The following is an 18,475-nucleotide window of genomic DNA, read 5'->3' as shown; positions in this document are numbered from 1 at the left end:
TGCCCCTTTACCAGGTCATTCTCTCCCCCCCCCCCCCCCCCAGTCTCCAGCATTCGGAGAAAAGCAATTCCAGTCTGCCCAATGTCTCCCCATAACTACAGCCCGTTGTCATCTCCCAAGACTTCCTCCTCCCAGCTGACCCCCTCCCCTATCATCCTCCTCACCAGCTCTAGTCACCTCCCCTACCCTTCTCTCTCCTCGCCAATCGATAAATCCCCCTCCCCCTTCTCACCAAGTCACTCACTTCAACTCTCCTGCCTCCTTTAAAGGGCCATTCTAGGCCACAGCCTCCCAATACAATTTCCTATTTCCACCCTTCCCCGCATACACAATCCCTTGACCCGTAATCCTGTCTCTCTCCGCTCACACACTCACCAAATCCCCGCCGCCCATCGCTGATCAGAAACTCCTCACACACCGCGACAAACGAACCGGCAACGATATTCACCGTCGCCGCCACTTCTACCAAACCACCCACCCCCCCCCCCTCCTCTTTGGCTGGAGGCCCTAGTAACTGCAGCAAGTCGCCGCAGCTGCTGCCCCCTCACGCTGGAGGGCGCAGTGCTACAAAACGTAACCGCCTCTGCTGCCCCCTCACGCTGGAGGGCGCAGTGCTGCAAAACGTAACCGCCTCTGCTGCCCCCTCACGCTGGAGGCCGTAGTAACTACAGCACGCAGTCGATACTGCTGACGAAGTGTCTCGGCTCAAAACGTCGACATTTCTTCTCCTTATAGATGCTGCTTCGCCTGCTGTGATCCAACAGCATTTTATGTGTGTAGCTTGAATTTCCAGCATCTGCAGATTTCCTCGTGTTTGCGTTGATACTGCTGCCCGCTTTGGCTGGAGGCCATTGTGACTGCCTCTTGTTGCCACCGCTGCTGTCTCCTTTGACTAAAGGTCACCTGCACTTTGTTGCCTCTGCTGCTCTCTGTGTTAAAAAACCCGCAAATATATCCAGTACTTCGAGACACAAGGCTGCAGATGTTGCAGCAACATCTGAAGCAACACACAAAGGATCTGCAGAAACAGTAGGTCAGGCAGCTGATGACGGGTCCCTAACAAAGCGTAGCCTGATTACTCACTAGATGCTGCCTGACCGGCTGAGTTCCTCCAACAACAACTGTGTGTGTTACTCAATACCTTCTGGCTTTTGAATTAAAAGTACTCAATGAGCCAATGACATTTCACCAGATATGTTTGATGCTGCTTCTTGCAGCTAGTAGAGTTTGCTGCCTTTTGGCGCCAATTTCCCTCCCTCCCTCCCCACACACACAGACACGTCGTGCTATTTGTTGCTTGACAGCCGCAGTACAGCACAGTACATAAAATTACTAGAGTCATAGAAAAATACAGCATAGAAACAGGCCTTTCAGCCCATCTAGTCCATGCTGAGTGACCTGCATTTGGACCATAGCCCTCCATACTCCTACCATCCATGTACCTATCCAAACTTCTCTTAAGCATTGAAATCAAGCTCACATACATCACTTACGCTGTCAGCTTGTATCACACTCTCACGGCCCTCTGAGTGAAGAAGTTTACCCTTGTGTTCCCCTTTAAATTTTCACCTTTCACCCTTAACCTATGACCTCTAGTTGTAGTCCCACCCAACTTCAGTGGTAAAGCCTGCTTGCATTTAACCTATCTATACCCTTCATAATTTTCTATACCGCTAATCTTTCAATCTTCTACATTGCAAGGAATAAAGTCCTAACCTATTCAATCTTTCTATATAATGTAGGTCCTCCAGAACTGGCAACATCCTTGTACATCTTCCCTGTGCTCTTTCAACCTTATTTTTATCTTTCCTGTAATAGGTGACCAAAACTGCACACAATACTCCAAGTTAGGCCTCACCAATGTCTTATACAACTTCAACACAACATCCCATCTCCTGTATTCAGCCCTTGAGCTTCTCCAACCAGTCTGAGATTCTTGCTACTTGTGTGGATGAGAGTGGGGGCTGTAGGAAGGATGAGCAACCTAACTGTGGCACCGTAGTTCAGGGAGCCATTCGGTTGGGGGGGGGGGGGAAGAGAAGAGAAATGTAGTGGTAATTGGGGATTGTATAGTCAGAGTGTTCTCTGTCATGGGATAGAGCCTCCCGAAGGCTCTGTTGCCTGCCTGGTACCCAGGTTTGGTTAATCTTATCTGACCTGCAGAGGAATTTGCAGTGGGAAGGGAAAGATCCAGTTGTCATGCTCCATGTGGGTATCAATGACATAGGTAGAATGAGGAAAAAGACTCTGCTGAGGGAATTTGAGCAGCCAAGGACTAAATTGGGGTGTATGGGGTGTCTAGGGAGGGGTAGCACCTCTGGTGGGGGGGGGGGCCTACCGTGCCTTTTTCAGGGCAGCTCATCCACCTTTGGTCCCCACCTGGCGCTCAGCTCTCACCTGTGGCTCCGAGTAGCTGTAACACGCGCAGCGGCCACACCCCGGTAAACCGTCTCGTCAGACGGGCCAAACCAGGTGAGGGTAGCCGACAGGTCTTTGACCCTCGGTGAGGTAGGGGATCTGTCTGTCCCAGCGTGTGAAGTCAGGCTCTGGCAGATTGAGCGGAGGAGACCGATTAATGGCCCAACGGTCAAGAAGGCAGGCCAGCAGGTGTTGTGGAGCGCTTTAAGAGCACGAGAAGACACGTAGACGTCCTGGTCATCCACCGCAAGAGGGGGTGGTCTCTTTGAACTCACCCAGCAATAGGCAAAGGCAAACCACTGTTGTAACCTGCCACGTACATGATTTCCCAGTGTGTCAGAGCGGAGTGGAGGGAAATCTCCGCCAACTGGAAATTCCAGATGCTACCTAATGGCTAACGACTAAGGACTAAATTAAAAAAGCAGAACCAAAAAGGTGGTAATCTCTGGATTACTACCTGAGCCACGTGCAAATTGGCATAGAGTCAAGAAGATTAGAGAGTTAAATGCATGGCTCAAGGATTGGTGTGGGAGAAGTGGGTTTGAATTCCTGGAAAACTGGCACCGGTATTGGGGAAGGAGAAAACGTTCCATTGGGACAGACTCCACCTGAACCATGATGGGACCTGAATCCTAGCGAATCACATAACTAGGATTGTGGATAGGGCTTTGAACCAAATAGCAGAAGGGTGGGTTCAACAGATTGGAGCATTGATAAAGTAAAAGAGAAAGGGGTAGATAAAGATAAAGTAAAAGCAAAAGTTAAAAAAGAAAAGTAAGGGTGGAGTGCAGAAAAGTCAAGTGCAAAAGAGACAAGGATTTCTAGATTTTAAAGGCTCTGAATGGCAATAGTATTCATAACAAGGTCAGTGAACTTGTGACACAAATCAGTATAAAGGGATATGATTTAGTGGCTGTTACAGAGATGTGGTTGCAGGGTGGAGAGGATTGGGAATTAAATATCCAAGGATATCAGGAAATATGGAAGGATAGGCAGGAAGGTAAGGGAGGTGGAGTAGTACTCTTAATTAAGGATGAGTTCAGGGCAATAGTGAGAGATGATATAAGATTTAATGAGCAGAATGTTGAATCCATCTGGGTGGAGATTAGGAATAGTAAAGGGAAAAAAATCAATGGTGGGAGTTGTCTATTGGCCACTGAATAATAACATTACAGTGGCACAGGCAATAAACCCAGAAATATCTGAGGCATGTAAGAATGGAACATCAGTTATTGTGGGGGATCTTAACTTGCACATTGAATTGGGGTTGAGAGGGTTGTAAATTGAATTGATTTGACTTTATTTCTTACATTCTTCACATACATGAGTAAAATCTTTACGTTATGTCTCCATCTGAATGTGCAATGTGCAATCATAGTAACATATAATAAATAAAACAGTCAATGTAACATAAAAATACACTCAAATCAGGTGAATTAATCGGTCCGATGACCTGGTGGAAGAAGCTGTCCCGGAGCCTGTTGGTCCTGGCTTTTATGCTGCGCTACCGTTTCCTGGATGGTAGCAGCTGGAACAGATTGTGATTGGGATGGTTTGGGTCCCCAGTGATCCGACGGGCCCTTTTTACACACCTGTCCATGTAAATGTCCTGAATCATGGGAAGTTCACATCTACAGATACATTGGGCTGTCTGCACCACTCTCTGCAGAGTCCTGTGATTGAGGGAGGTACCGTTCCCATACCAGACAGTGATGCACCCAGTCAGGATGCTCTCAATTGTGCCCCTGTAAAAAGTTCTTAGGATTTGGGGGCCCATACCAAACTTCTTCAACCGTCTGAGGTGAAAGAGGCGCTGTTGTGCTTTTCTCACCACACAGCTGGTGTGTACAGACCACGTGAGATCCTCAGTGATGTGGATGCTGAGGACTTTGAAGCTGTTTACCCCCTCAACTCCAGACCCATTGATGTCAATAGGGGCTAGTCTGTTTCCATTCCTCCTGTAATCCACAACCAGCTCCTTTGTTTTTGCGACATTGAGGAAGAGGTTGTTTTCTTGACACCACTGTGTCAGGGTGATGACTTCTTCCCTGCAGGCCACCTCATTATTGTTTGAGATTAGGCCAATCAATGTAGTGTCATCGGCAAATTTAATTAGCAGATTAGAGCTGTAGGTAGTGATGCAGACATGGGTAATCAGGGAGTAAAGGAGGGGGCTCAGTACACAGCCCTGAGGTGCTTCTGTATTGAGAGTCAGAGGGTTAGAGGTGAGGGAGCCTCCAACCTGCTGGTGATCTGACAGGAAGTCCAGGATCCAGCTGCTCAAGACGGGGTGAAGGCCGAGGTCTCCGAGCTTCTTGTCGAGCCTGGATGGAACTATGGTGTTGAATGCTGAACTGTAGTCCAAGAACAGCAAGAACATAGATTGGGTGAATCAAGTTGGTCGAGGCAGTCTTGAGGGGGTCTTCATAGAATGCATCCATGATGGCTTTTTTGAACAGCATATTACTGAGCCTACAAGGGAACATGTTATCCTATGCAATGAGGCTTCAGGTAAAATTAGTAAACTGGTAATTAGGGATCCTCTTGGTAAGAGTGATCACAGTATAACTGAATTTCTCATGCAACTCATTTTTCTCATAGTTCAATTGAAAACCAGTGTATTATGCCTAAACAAGGGAGACTACAATGGGATGAGTGAGGATTTGGCTCATGTAGACTAGGAACACAACTTATATGGAGGGATGGCTGAGGAATAGCAGAAGACTTCCAAAAAGATTTTTCATGGTGCTCAACAAAAGTATGTTCCAGTTAAAAGCAAGGACAGTAAGGGTGGGGAGAGCCAGCCATGGATAACTAAGGAAATAAAAGAAGGCATCAAACTAAAAGTTCGTGTGTACAAAGTCACCAAGAGTTAGTGGGAAACTGGAAGATTGGGAAAACTTTAAAAAGCAACAAAGAACCACTAAGTGAGCAATAAAGAAAAGGAAGATAGATTATGAACATAAACCAGCACAAAATATAAAAATGGATAATAAGTTTTGTAGTGTTCTCGCTCGGGTGTAACGGAACACCAAACTAAACACCGAGTTAAACCTTTGTCAATGATGACAGGATCACAGTAAGATTAACCGTATACTGTTCACTCTTCCTCATTAACGTATGGTGAAAACTGTTGATAAACCAATACAAGATTTGTACAGCATTTGTTTCCTTCTTGATATTACATTTACATCATAAATACTTGCAAGAGTAAAACTACAACAACTACATTACATTAAAGTGCAGCATACAGTCAGAATCTACCTACGCCATTGACTGCTTTAAATACACTTCAACACAAACTATCCGCAACTCTTTAACTAACGAAAACATAAACCTTATCAACCGTCGTTACTTTTAACAGGATCGGCGTTAACATTTTAATTCAACATATCAATTATCTCATGACTTAGAGCGTTGCCTTCACTATGTTTCTGGTGCGTAGAGAGAAAAATTTGCTGGCGCTTGCGCTCGCACATGTCTTGACCCCCACCTTCCCGTTTCTCCAAACCAGTATTTTCCCACAGGATGCGGCTAAACCAGATGTGATGTCATCGCATGCCGCAATATATCACAGACAACAAATTTACTTTAAACAATCCTAACTTTAACTAGAATGCTAACAAACAAATTACTAAGCGAAAATATTATAAACTAAATAACTGCCATAAAGGCAACACAAGTTTTTATAATAACATAAAGCAGAAAAGAATGGCTAAAGTGAGCGTGGATCCTGTAGAGGACGAAAAGGTGGAATTGATAATGGGTAATTAGGAATTGGCCGAGGCTTTGAATGACTATTTTGTGTCAGTCTTCACGGTGGAAGACACATCTAACATGCCAAAGAGAGACATTATGGATGCAATGGGAGGTGAGGGTCTCGATACAATGGTTATCACTAAAGAGTTAGTGCTGAGCAAACCTGTGGGCCTGAAGATAGACAAGTCTCCTGGTCCTGATGGAATGCATCCCAGGCTACTGAAAGAAATGGCAGAGTTTATTGTAGAGGCTTTGGTGATAATTTACCAAAATTCTCTGGATTCTGGGTAGGTCCCAGTGGATTGGAGGAAGGTGATTATCACATCACTGATCAAAACAGGATGTAGACAAAAGGCAGGTAACTACAGGCCAGTTAATTTAACATCTGTAGTTGGGAAAATGCTTGAAGTTCTCATTAAAGAAGAAATAGTGAGGCATCTGGAAAGAAGTGTATTCAGCAAAAGCAGGTCCTGTTTGACAAATTTACAGGAACTCTTTGAGCATAGAATGAGCCCAGTGGATAGAGGGGAACAGATGGACGTTATTTACTTGGATTTCCAGAAGGCGTTCGATAAGGTGCCACCTTAAAAGTCAAGTCACTTTTTATTGTCATTTCGACCATAACTGCTGGTACAATACACAGTAAAAACAAGACATCGTTTTTCAGGACCATGGTATTACATGAAACAGTACAAAAACTAGACTGAACTACGTAAAAAAAAACGACACTAGACCACAGACCTACCCAGGACTGCATAAAGTGCACAAAACAATGCAGGCATTACAATAAATAATAAACAAGACAATAGGGCAGGAAGGTGTCAGTCCAGACTCTGGGTATTGAGGAGTCTGATGGCTTGGGGGAAGAAACCATTACATAGTCTGGTCGTGAGAGCCTGAATGCTTCGGAGCCTTTTCCCAGACAGCAAGAGAGAGAAGAGTTTGTATGAGGGGTGTGTGGGGTCCTTCATAATGCTGTTTGCTTTGCGGATGCAGCATGTAGTGTAAATGTCCATGATGATGGGAAAAGAGACCCCAATGGTCTTCTCAGTTGACCTCACTATCCACTGCAGGGTCTTGTGATCCGAGATGGTGCAATTTCCGAACCAGGCAGTGATGCAGCTGCTCAGGATGTTCTCAATACAACCCCTGTAGGATGTGATGAGGATGTGGGGTGGGAGATGGACTTTCCTCAAACTTCGCAGAAAGTAGAGACGCTGCTGGGCTTTCTTTGCTACGGAGCTGGTGTTGAGGGACCAGATGAGATTCTTCGCCAGGTGAACACCAAGAAATTTGGTGCTCTTAACGATCTCTACCGAGGAGCCATCGATGTTCAGCGGGGAGTGGTCACTCCGTGCCCTCCTCAAGTCAACAACCATCTCTTTTGTTTTGTTCACATTCAGAGACAGGTAGTTGGCTTTGCACCAGTCCGTTAGCCACTGCACCTCCTCTCTGTAAGCTGACTCGTCGTTCTTGCTGATGAGACCCACCACGGTCGTGTCATCGGTGAACTTGATGATATGGTTCGAGCTGTGTGTTGCAGCACAGTTGTGGGTCAGCAGAGTGAACAGCAGTGGACTGAGCACACAGCCCTGGGGAGTCCCCGTGCTCAGTGTGATGGTGTTGGAGATGCTGCTCCCAATCCGGACTGACTGAGGTCTCCCAGTCAGGAAGTCTAGGATCCAGTTGCAGAGGGAGTTGTTCAGGCCCAGTAGGCTCAGCTTTCCAATCAGTTTCTGAGGAATGATTGTGTTGAAGGCTGAACTGAAGTCTATGAACAGCATTCTAAGTGTACAATGTCCTGTGTATGTTACTCAAAATGGGTTTTTTGGTTTGTTAAGAGTAGGAATGCTTCTTTGATAAGTGTTTCTCTCGCAGTTGTTTTGCTTTATACTTGTTGATATGGTAATTGTATTCATTTGTTAACCAATGGGGAATGTTATTTTGTCTTGTGAGGCTGGGAACTTGGGGGAGGGGTTTTCACGGGCTTTTTGGGAGCGAGCGGGAGGAAGACGTCGAGGAAGGAGGACGTGCGCTGCACTGCTCGGAAGACCACCGGGCGTGGTCCTAGGTGCGAAGACGTGGAGGTCGGAGGCAAGCGACGATGGGTCGAATGGTTCGAGGTTTGAGCTCCAACGATGTGCACTAAACTGACTGAACTTTGATAAGTTGGCGCCTTTTTGTTTGTTTACCTTGCATATTTATTGTATTGCCTAATACTCTTTTAATTTTAGTAAACTCTTTAAAGTGTATTTCATAACGGTATTCGTTGTGGGTTTGATACTGTGGGCAGGTGCGAGGCATAAACTCGATTCTCACAGCACCTGCGTGTACGGGCGGTGGGTTAGTGTGTGGCTGGATCTCCTTTTCCCCTAGACATATACCAGCCTTTTGGGTAATTGTTACATAAGGTATGTGTCTTTTTTGTCCTGGTGGGTTAGGGCCAGGTGGAGGGTGATGGCAATGGCGTCATCTATTGAGCGGTTGGGACAGTACACAAACTGAAGGGGGTCCAGTGAGTGGGGCAGTAGGGTCTTGATATGCCTCATGACGAACCTCTCGAAACACTTCATGATGATGGATGTGAGTGGAAGGGGACAGTAGTCACTTAGGCAGGACACTGAAGACTTCTTCAGCACAGGGATGATGGTGGCGGCCTTGAAGCATGTTGGAATGGTGGTGTTCCATTGAGTTGGGAGTGATGTATTAGCATGGATAGAGAAATAGTTAACTAACAGAAAACAGAGAGTTGGGATACATGGGTGTTTCTCTGGTTGGCAACCAGTGGTGAGCAGAGTGCCGCAGAGGTCGGTGCTGAGCCTGCAGCTATTCATGATATACATTAACAATCTAGAAGGGGAGACCGAGTGTATCTAAGTTTGCTGATGATACTAAATTGAGTGAAAAAGCAAGTTATGCCAAAAATACGCAGAGCCTATAGAGAGATATAGATAGGTCAAGTGAGTGGGCAGGGGTCTGGCAGATGGAGTACAGTGTTGGTGAATGCGAGGTCATCCACTTTGGAAGGAAAAATGGAAGATCAGATTATTATTTAAATGGTAAAAGATTGCAGCATGATGTTGTGCAGAGGGACTTGGGAGAGCCTGTGCATGAATCACAAAAGGTGGGTTTGCAGGTGCAGCAGGCTATCAAGAAGGCAAATGGAATGTTGGCCTTCATTGCTAGAGGGATTGAATTTAAGAGCAGGGAGGTTTTGCTGCAACTGTACAGGGTACTGGTGAGGTTGCATCTGGAATACTGTGTGCAGATCTGGTCTCCTTACTTGAGGAAGGGTATACTGGCTTTGGAGGCAGTACAAAGGAGGTTCACCAGGTTGAATCCAGATATGAAACGGTTAGACTATGAGGAGAGATTGAGTCGCCACGGGACTGTACTCACTGGAATTCAGAAGGATGAGAGCAGATCTTATAGGAACATATAACATTCTGAAAGGGATATATAGATAGAGGCAGGAAAGTTGTTTCCACTGGTAGGTGAGACTAGAACTAGGGGACATAGCCTCAAGACTCGAGGGAATAAATTTAGGATGGAGGTGAGGAGGAACTGCTTTCCCAAAGAGTGGTGAATCTGTGGAATTCTCTGCCCAATGAAGCAGTGGAGGTTACCTTGGTAAACATATTTAAAACAGGGTTGGATAGATTTTTGCATAGTTGGAGAATTAAGGGTTATGGGGAAAAGGTAGGCAGGTGGAGATGAGTCCATGGCCAGATCAGCCATGATCTTATTGAATGGCGGAGCGGGCTCGATGAGCTAGATGGCCTACTCCTGTCCCTATTTCTTATGTTCTTATTTTCTTATGTATTCAATACTTTGATTTTTGAAGGCCAAGTTCCAAATTCTTTACAACCCTATCTACCTGTGACAATAAAGAATGGACCTGTATTGCCAGATCCCTTTTCTCTATCTTACTCCTCAGTGTCGTACTGTTCACTGTGTATGACCTACCTCGGTTGGCCCTACTGAAGTGAAACACCTCACACTTGTCTTCATTAGGTTTCATCTGCCATTTTTCCAAATGGTCCAGATCCTGTTGTAAACTGTGATAATCTTCCTCTCTGTCCACTGCACCCCCAATATAGGTGTCATCCACAAATTTGATGATCCAGTTAACCACAGTATCATCCAGATCATTGATATAGATGACAAACAACAATGGGCACAGCACCGATCCCTGTGGCACTCAGTAATCACAGGTCTCCAGTCAGAGAGGCAACCATCTACTACCACTCTCTGGTTTCTCCCACAAAGCCAATATCTAATCCAATTTCCTACCTCATCTTGAATGCTTAGCAACTGAACCTTCTTGACCAACCTCCCAAGTGGGACCTTGTCAAATGCCTTATTAAAGCCCATGTAGACAACATCCACGACCTTACCTTCATCCACTTGGTAACTCCCTTGAAAAACTCTACAAGATTGGTTAGAGGCGAACTATCCTTAATCAGTCCATGTCTATCCAAACATTCGTGTATCCAGTCTCTTAGAATACCTTCCTGTGACATTCCCACTATTGATGTCAGACTCATTCACCTATAATTTCCTAGTTTATCTTTAGAGCCTCTCTTAAACAGGGGAGCAACATTGGCTATCCTCCAATGTGCTGGTACCTCACCTATTGCTAAGGATGATTTAAGTATCTGTTCTAGGGCCCCAGTAATATTTTCCCTTGCCTCCCGCAGGGTCCAGAGGAACACCTGTCAGGCCCTGGGAATTTATCCACCCTAATTCGCTTCAAGACAGCAAACACCTTCTCCTCTGTAATCTGAACATGGTCAATGAAGTTGATGCCATTTTGCCTTACTTCTATAGACTTCTGTGTCCATCTCCTCAGTAAATACAGATGCAAAGAACACATTTAAGATTTCCCCCATCTCTGTTGTCTCCATGCATGGATTACTATTCTGATCTTCCAGATGATCAATATTGTCCCTTGCAATCTTTAGTTCTTAATATATCTGCAGAATCCCTTAGAATTCTCCTTCACTTTGTTTGCTAAGGTAACTTTATGTCTTCTTTTAGCCCTCCTGATTACTTTCTTAAGTGTTTTCTTGCATTTCTTGTACCCCATAAGTACCTCATTTATTCCTACTTGCCTATACCTGCAATGCACCTCCTTTTTTTCTTAACCAGGGCCTCAATATCTCCTGAAAATTGAGGTACCCAACACCTGTTATCTTTACCTTTTATTCTCACAGGCACATACAAACTCTTAAAATCAATGTACTCGATGGTGGGAAAGCTAGTGCCCATGATGGAACTGGCTGAGTTTATGACCCACTGCAGCTTTTTCCAACGCTGTGCATTGGTACCTCCAGACTAGGTGGGATGCAACCAGTGAGAATAATCTCCACCATTATAAACATATAACAATTACAGCATGGAAACAGTCCATCTCGGCCCTTCTAGTCCATGCCGAACGCTTACTCACCTAGTCTCACTGACCTGCACTCAGCCCATAACCCTCCATTCCTTTCCTGTCCATATACCTATTTACTTTAAATGACAATACCGAACCTGCCTCTACCACTTCTACTGGAAGCTCATTCCACACAGCTACCACTCTCTGAGTAAAGAAGTACCCCCCCCATGTTACATTAAACTTTTGCCCCCTAACTCTCAACTCATGTCCTTTTGTTTGAATCTCCCCTACTCTCAGTGGAAATAGCCTATCCACGTCAACTCTATCTACCCCCTTCATTATTTTAAATACCTCTATCAAGTCCCCCCTCAACCTTCTACGCTCCAAAGAATAAAGACCTAACTTGTTCAATCTTTCCCTGTAACTTAGGTGCTGAAACCCAGGTAACATTCTAATAAATCTTATCTGTACTCTCTCTATTTTGTTGACATCTTTCCTATAATTCGGTGACCAGAACTGTACGCAATACTCCAAATTCGGCCTTACCAATGCCTTGTACAATTTTAACATTACATCCCAACTCCTATACTCAATGCTCTGATTTATAAAGGCCAACATACCAAAAGCTTTCTTCACCACCCTATCCACATGAGATTCCACCTTCAGGGAACTATGCACCATTATTCCTAGATCACTCTGTTCTACTGCATTCCTCAATGCCCTACCATTTACCATGTATGTCCTATTTGGATTATTCCTACCAAAATGTAGCACCTCACACTTATCAGCATTAAACTCCATCTGCCATCGCTCAGCCCACTCTTCTAACTGGCCTAAATCTCTCTGCAAACTTTGAAAACCTACTTCATTATCCACAACGCCACCTACCTTAGTATCATCTGCATACTTACTAATCCAATTTACCACCCCATTATCCAGATCATTAATGTATATGACAAACAACATTGGACCCAGTACAGATCCCTGAGGCACACCACTAGTCACTGGCCTCCAACCTGACAAACAGTTATCCACCACTACTCTCTGGCATCTCCCATCCAGCCACTGTTGAATCCATTTTACTACTTCAATATTAATACCTAACGATTGAACCTTCCTAACTAACCTTCCATGCAGAACCTTGCCAAAAGACTTACTGAAGTCCATATAGACAACATCCACTGCTTTACGCTTGTCAACTTTCCTCGTAACCTCTTCAAAAAATTCAATAAGATTTGTCAAACATGACCTTCCACACACAAATCCATGTTGACTGTTCCTAATCAGACCCTGTCTATCCAGATAATTATATATACCATCTCTAAGAATACTTTCCATTAATTTACCCACCACTGATGTCAAACTGACAGGCCTATACTCTTAGAACCCTTTTTAAACAATGGAACCACATGAGCAATACGCCAATCCTCCAGCACCATCCCCATTTCTAAAGGCATTTGAAATATTTCTGTCAGATTCCCTGCTATTTCTACACTAACCTCCCTCAAGGTCCTGGGGAATATCCTGTCAGGACTCTGAGATTTATCCACTTTTATATTCCTTAAAAGCGCCACTACTTCCTCTTCTTTAATCGTCATAGTTTCCATAACTTCCCTACGTGTTTCCCTTACCTTACACAATTCAATATCCTTCTCCTTAGTGAATACCAAAGAAAAGAAATTGTTCAAAATCTCCCCCATCTCTTTCGGCTCCACACATAGCTGTCCACTCTGATTCTCTAAGGGACCAATTTTATCTCTCACTATCCTTTTGCTATTAATATAGCTGTAGAAACCCTTTGGATTTATTTTCCCCTTACTTGCCAAAGCAACCTCGTATTTCTTTTAGCTTTTCTAATCCTTTCTTAAGATTCTTCTTACATTCTTTATATTCCTCGAGCACCTCATTTACTCCATGCTGCCTATATTTATTGTAGATATCTCTCTTTTTCCAAACCAAGTTTCCAATATCCCTTGAAAACAATGGCTCTCTCAAACATTTAAACTTTCCTTTCAACCTAACAGGAACATAAAGATTCTGTACCCTCAAAATTTCACCTTTAAATAACCACTATTTCTCTATTACATCCTTCCCATAAAACAAATTGTCCCAATTCCATCCTTCTAAATCCTTTTGCATTACCTCAAAGTTAGCCTTTCTCCAATCAAAAATCTCAAACCTGGGTCCATTCCTATTCTTCACCATAGTTATATTGAAACTAATGGCCTTGTGATCATTGGACCCGAAGTGCTCCCCAACACATACCTCTGTCACCTGACCTATCTCATTCCCTAACAGGAGATCCAACACTGCCCTTTCTGTAGTTGGTACCTCTATGTATTGCTGCAAAAAACTATCCTGCACACATTTTACAAACTCCAAACCATCCAGCCCTTTTACAGTATGGGCGGAAATTCCCAGTCTATGTGTGGAAAATTAAAATATCCCACAATCACAACCTTGTGCTTACTACAAATATCTGCTATCTCCTTGCAAATTTGCTCCTCCAGTTCTCGCTCCCCATTAGGTGGTCTATAATACACCCCTATAAGTGTTACTACACCTTTCCCATTTGTCAATTCCACCCAAATAGTCTCTCTCGACGACCCCTCTGATCTATTCTGCCAGAGCACCGCTGTAATATTTTCTCTGACAAACAATGCAACACCTCCCCCTCTTGTCCCTCTAATTCTATCACACCTGAAGCAACAAAATCCAGGAATATTTAGTTGCCAATCACACCCCTCTACATTCATATGTAGAAATCTGTGAAAATCTTTGGTGATATATCAAATCTCCTCAAACACCTAATGAAGTATAGTCGCTGGTCTGCCTTCTTCATAATTAGAATATTAGAACATTAGGAAGTTTTTGACAAGAACAGGCCATTCGGTCCAACAAAGTGTGTCAAATTCCTATTCACATAGTGTGCTGAAATAACTATTGAGTTTAAATTTGAAAGTCTCTAAAGTACTACTCTCAATTACACAACTAAGTAATTTGTTCCATGTGTCCACAATTCGCTGTGTAAAGAAATACATCCTGGTGTTGGTCTAAAATCTTCCCATAACCAGTCTCCACCTATGGCTCCATGTCCTCATTGATGGATTAGTTTTGAAGTAGCAGCTGGCATCCACTTTAGTTATACCCTTAATGACTTTGAACACTTCTATCACATCTCCTCTCATTCTTCGTCTACTTGGGCTAAAAAGATTTAATTCTTTCAATCTTTCTTCATAGCTCATAACCTGCTGAGCTGGAGTGAGTCTAGTTGCCCTCCTCTGGACTCTCCAGTGCCGTAACATTCCTCACAAAACACGGGAGACCAAAATTCAAGATGTGGCCTCACAAGTGCATTATACAGCTTAAGGAGAACTTCTCTAGACTTGAACTCCACTGAGCACATTATATAGCCCAACAGTCTTCCTAATCGCTTCTGTGCATTGTCTAGATGTCGATAGTGACGAGTCTACCAGGACACCCAAATCCTTCTCATACAGCGCACTTTTTAACTCAAGACCTCCCCCACCCATGTATAATTATATCTAAAATTTCTACTTCCTATATGTAATACTTTACATTTGCTTACATTAAGTTTAATTTGCCATTTATCTGCCCACATCTGGATTTTGTTTAGATCTAACTGTATTGATTCTGCAGCCTGAATGTTATCAACCTGTCCCCTAATTTTGTGCCATTGGCAAGCTTTACTAGTTTATTTGTGATGTACTCATCCAAATCATTAATGTAAATTAAAAACAGCAGTGGCCACAAAAAACAATCCCTGTGGAACCCCAGTTTTAATATCCTCTAGGCATGAAAATGATCCTCTTACCATTACTCAGTTTCTGTTTTTGAACCAATTCTGCACCCATTCGCACACCTCACCCTGAATCCCTACCTCGTGTAATTTGATTATTAACCTCTTGTGCGGTACCTTGTCAAAGCCTACTGAAAGATCAGTAAATGATATCAACCATTCTATTGTTATCACAAAAATTTAGTTGCCTCTCCAGCATATTTCTAAAACATAATTTCCCCTTTCTGAACCCTTGCTGGCTGTCTGAATTGAATTTCAATTTATTGTCATTTAGAAACCACAAATGCAATGCAGTTAAAAAATGAAATAACGTTCCTCCAGAATGATATCACAAAAGTATATGACAAAACAGACTACAGCAGAAAATCCACATAACGTTTGGCAATCCCCAATCCAGAGTCCGGAGAGGCTGCTGCGTATTAATATCGTGCTACCATCTTAGTGCATTCCCCGGAAAGGAGCTCCAAATCCACCAGACTAAACAAGACTACCCAGACACACCAAGCCAGGAGACCAACTCTACCACCCAACAAACCAAAAACTAAAGCTACAAGACCTACACAAAACCACATAGTTACAACAGTGCAGACAATGCCATAATTGATTAAAAAAAAAACAGACCATGGGCACAGTAAAAAATAGTTCAAAGATGTTAAAAGACTATAAGTTCAAAAGAAACCACCACACAGTTTCCACAAGTCCTCAGGGTCCCGATAGACTCATCATCCCACACAGGCAGCAGAAGGGAATATCCCCGCTATGGACTTCCACGGCACCGCCCGATTCAGCCTCGCAGACACAGCACACACTGAAAGCTCCGTCGGGCCCAGCCTCGCAGACGCAGCACACAGTGAAAGCGCCCCGACCGCAGCAGACTCCAAGTCCGTCGAACCTCCGAGCCTCCGACCATCCCCTCCGGCACAGCTTCTCCGAGCACCATCCTCTGCCAAGCGCATTAAGATGCCCCCGCCAACGGCCACCGGCAATGCGACCCCGAGGACTGGGGGCCTGTTCTTCTCAACAGAGACCCGGACCTCACAACAGCAGCAGCAATGAAGAAGGCCTTCCTGGAGATTTCCAGATGTTCCTCCGTGCTCCCATGTCCGCTTTTCATCAGATTAGGATTGTACATGGCACCCCGCTTAACAAATAATGGATATCAACTCCAGAGAGGCCGCTGCAAGCTGCATCGTGCCGCCATCTTGGATGAAATTCTGCTAACGTGCCTTTTCTTATCAGCTGTTTTTTTCCATCTAATCTTTATTTCCATTACCTTGCCTGTGATACACTTTAAGCTTACTGGTCTATAGTTACCAGGGTCATTGTGGTCACCCTTCTTATATACTGGGACATTGTTAGCCCATTTCCAGTACTTGGGGATTTCACCGGTCTTCAACGACTTTTGAAAAATACATGTCAGAGGTTTGTATATATAATCACAGATCTTTTTAAGTACCCTTGGATATATGTTGTTTGGCCCTGGAGATTTATTAACTTTCAGCCTTTTCAGCTGAAGCAAGACCTCACTTTTTAAGATCTCTAAGTCACTTAAAACAGCCTTATTTTTCTCTACACTGAAATTGCATCAAAATGTTGAGCCTTTCGGGGTTGACAGTGTTACCAGTAGCACAATAGTTTGATTGAAGTTCAATTCCTGCCACTGTCTGTAAGCAGTTTGTATGTTCTGCCTGTGAATGCATGAATTTCCTCTGGGCGCTCCAAGTTTTCCAACACATTTCAAAGACGTACAGGTCAGTAGGTTAATTGGTCACCTGGGTGGTTGGGCTTGAAGGGCCTGTAACTATGCTGCATCCTAAATAAAATAAAATTAATAAAAATTCTAGTTTTGATTACTAATCAATGGCAGGTAATTTCTCCTCTGCCAAAGCAATCATGATGATGAAGCTTGTACTCAATTCCAGAGTTCTGCAGGAGGAAGAAGTGGGAAAATTAACCATTGTAGAGCAGAGCCATCAGCGGCAGATTTCAGTTTGGACTGACAAACAATCTGCTGGAGGATTGAGCTGGTGTTGAGGCTAAGGTTGACAAAGTATTAATTTCTTCACAAGATGGAAATAAAAAGCATTCTGCCTCAGAATGAGTGTTTCCAACTGAATCACAATGGATATATGGACCATTATGCCAATCCAAATGTTTTATAGGAGTTATGTCAGGGAAGGGTTGAAGGCAACATCCAGACGGGTATTACTGCAGCAGTGTGTAGTCAACCCAGACAAAGGAGAGTTTTGAAGCGAGACTGCTGGTACAAACCACTACAGGAATGATGGGTGGGTGAGGGCGGTGACAAGTGGGGCCACTGAAGTGCGACCTTTTCTAGAAAGATCCTTGAAGAACATAGCTTCCCTTTACACAGTAGGGGGTGCTGGAGACAGGCAAGATAGAAAATAATGGAAGGAAGTGAAACAAACCCAAGTAACTTCAAAGTACCATTGGTTGTACTTTTTTGACTTTTAACATCTCTTTTATGAATGGTGATTGATCTTGCAAGCAAGGAATTCTACCATATACAATTTGCCAGACAGTCAATATCCATAAATGATAAGCCAATCCTGTATAAAATATAGTCGTTGTCTGTCCTGGCTTCAGAACAGTTTGGGTGACAGGGGCCATGTTGTTCTCCTTGTTATCATCAAATGCCTGTCACACCATTAGTATTTAGGGCAGCAATGAAGGTCGCCCATCTCTGTCTGTCCTTGGCCACTTCTCTATTGTGCCCATGGTGTGGTTCAGGGTCCTCATTTCTGCCTCTACAGTACGGAGCTGAATTGTCTTTGGTCTCCTGCGTTTCCCCTGCCCTTCAGGGGTCCAATGAACACTGTCTTGATGATAGAGTCTTCTCAGCATCTGCCCAATCCAACTCCAATGTTTCCTCATGATGATCGTGGCCATGTCCTCATGGTGACACTGAAGGAGTAGGGTGTGGTTGGAGATCTTTCTTGGCCAGAAAATACAGAGGATCTTCTGGAGGCTCATGGTGTGGGATGATGACAGCCTGGAAAGGTCATTCCATGTCATGCACCAGCACTCTGACCTGTACAAGAGTGTGGACACAATACAGGTCTGGTACAGCTTCATCT

General features: G+C 44.0%; 1 protein-coding gene across 1 annotated transcript in view; it reads right to left on the bottom strand.

Annotated features, from left to right (window-relative positions):
- The window catches only part of cwc25 (CWC25 spliceosome associated protein homolog), a 46,847-nt gene extending 46,343 nt beyond the window's left edge, over window positions 1-504 (bottom strand). The window contains exon 1 of the mRNA XM_059956670.1: window positions 376-504. Within this exon, the coding sequence (XP_059812653.1) occupies window positions 376-393 (18 nt within the window). The 5' untranslated portion in view covers window positions 394-504. The remainder of the gene's footprint in view (window positions 1-375) is intronic.
- Window positions 505-18,475: the final 17,971 nt, after the last annotated feature.

This window comes from Hypanus sabinus, chromosome X1 (genome assembly GCF_030144855.1).
Source record: "Hypanus sabinus isolate sHypSab1 chromosome X1, sHypSab1.hap1, whole genome shotgun sequence".
In the NCBI taxonomy this organism is placed as follows: Eukaryota; Metazoa; Chordata; class Chondrichthyes; order Myliobatiformes; family Dasyatidae; genus Hypanus; species Hypanus sabinus.
Note: the sequence above shows the minus strand (reverse complement) of the source record. Positions and strands in the feature narration are given on the sequence as shown.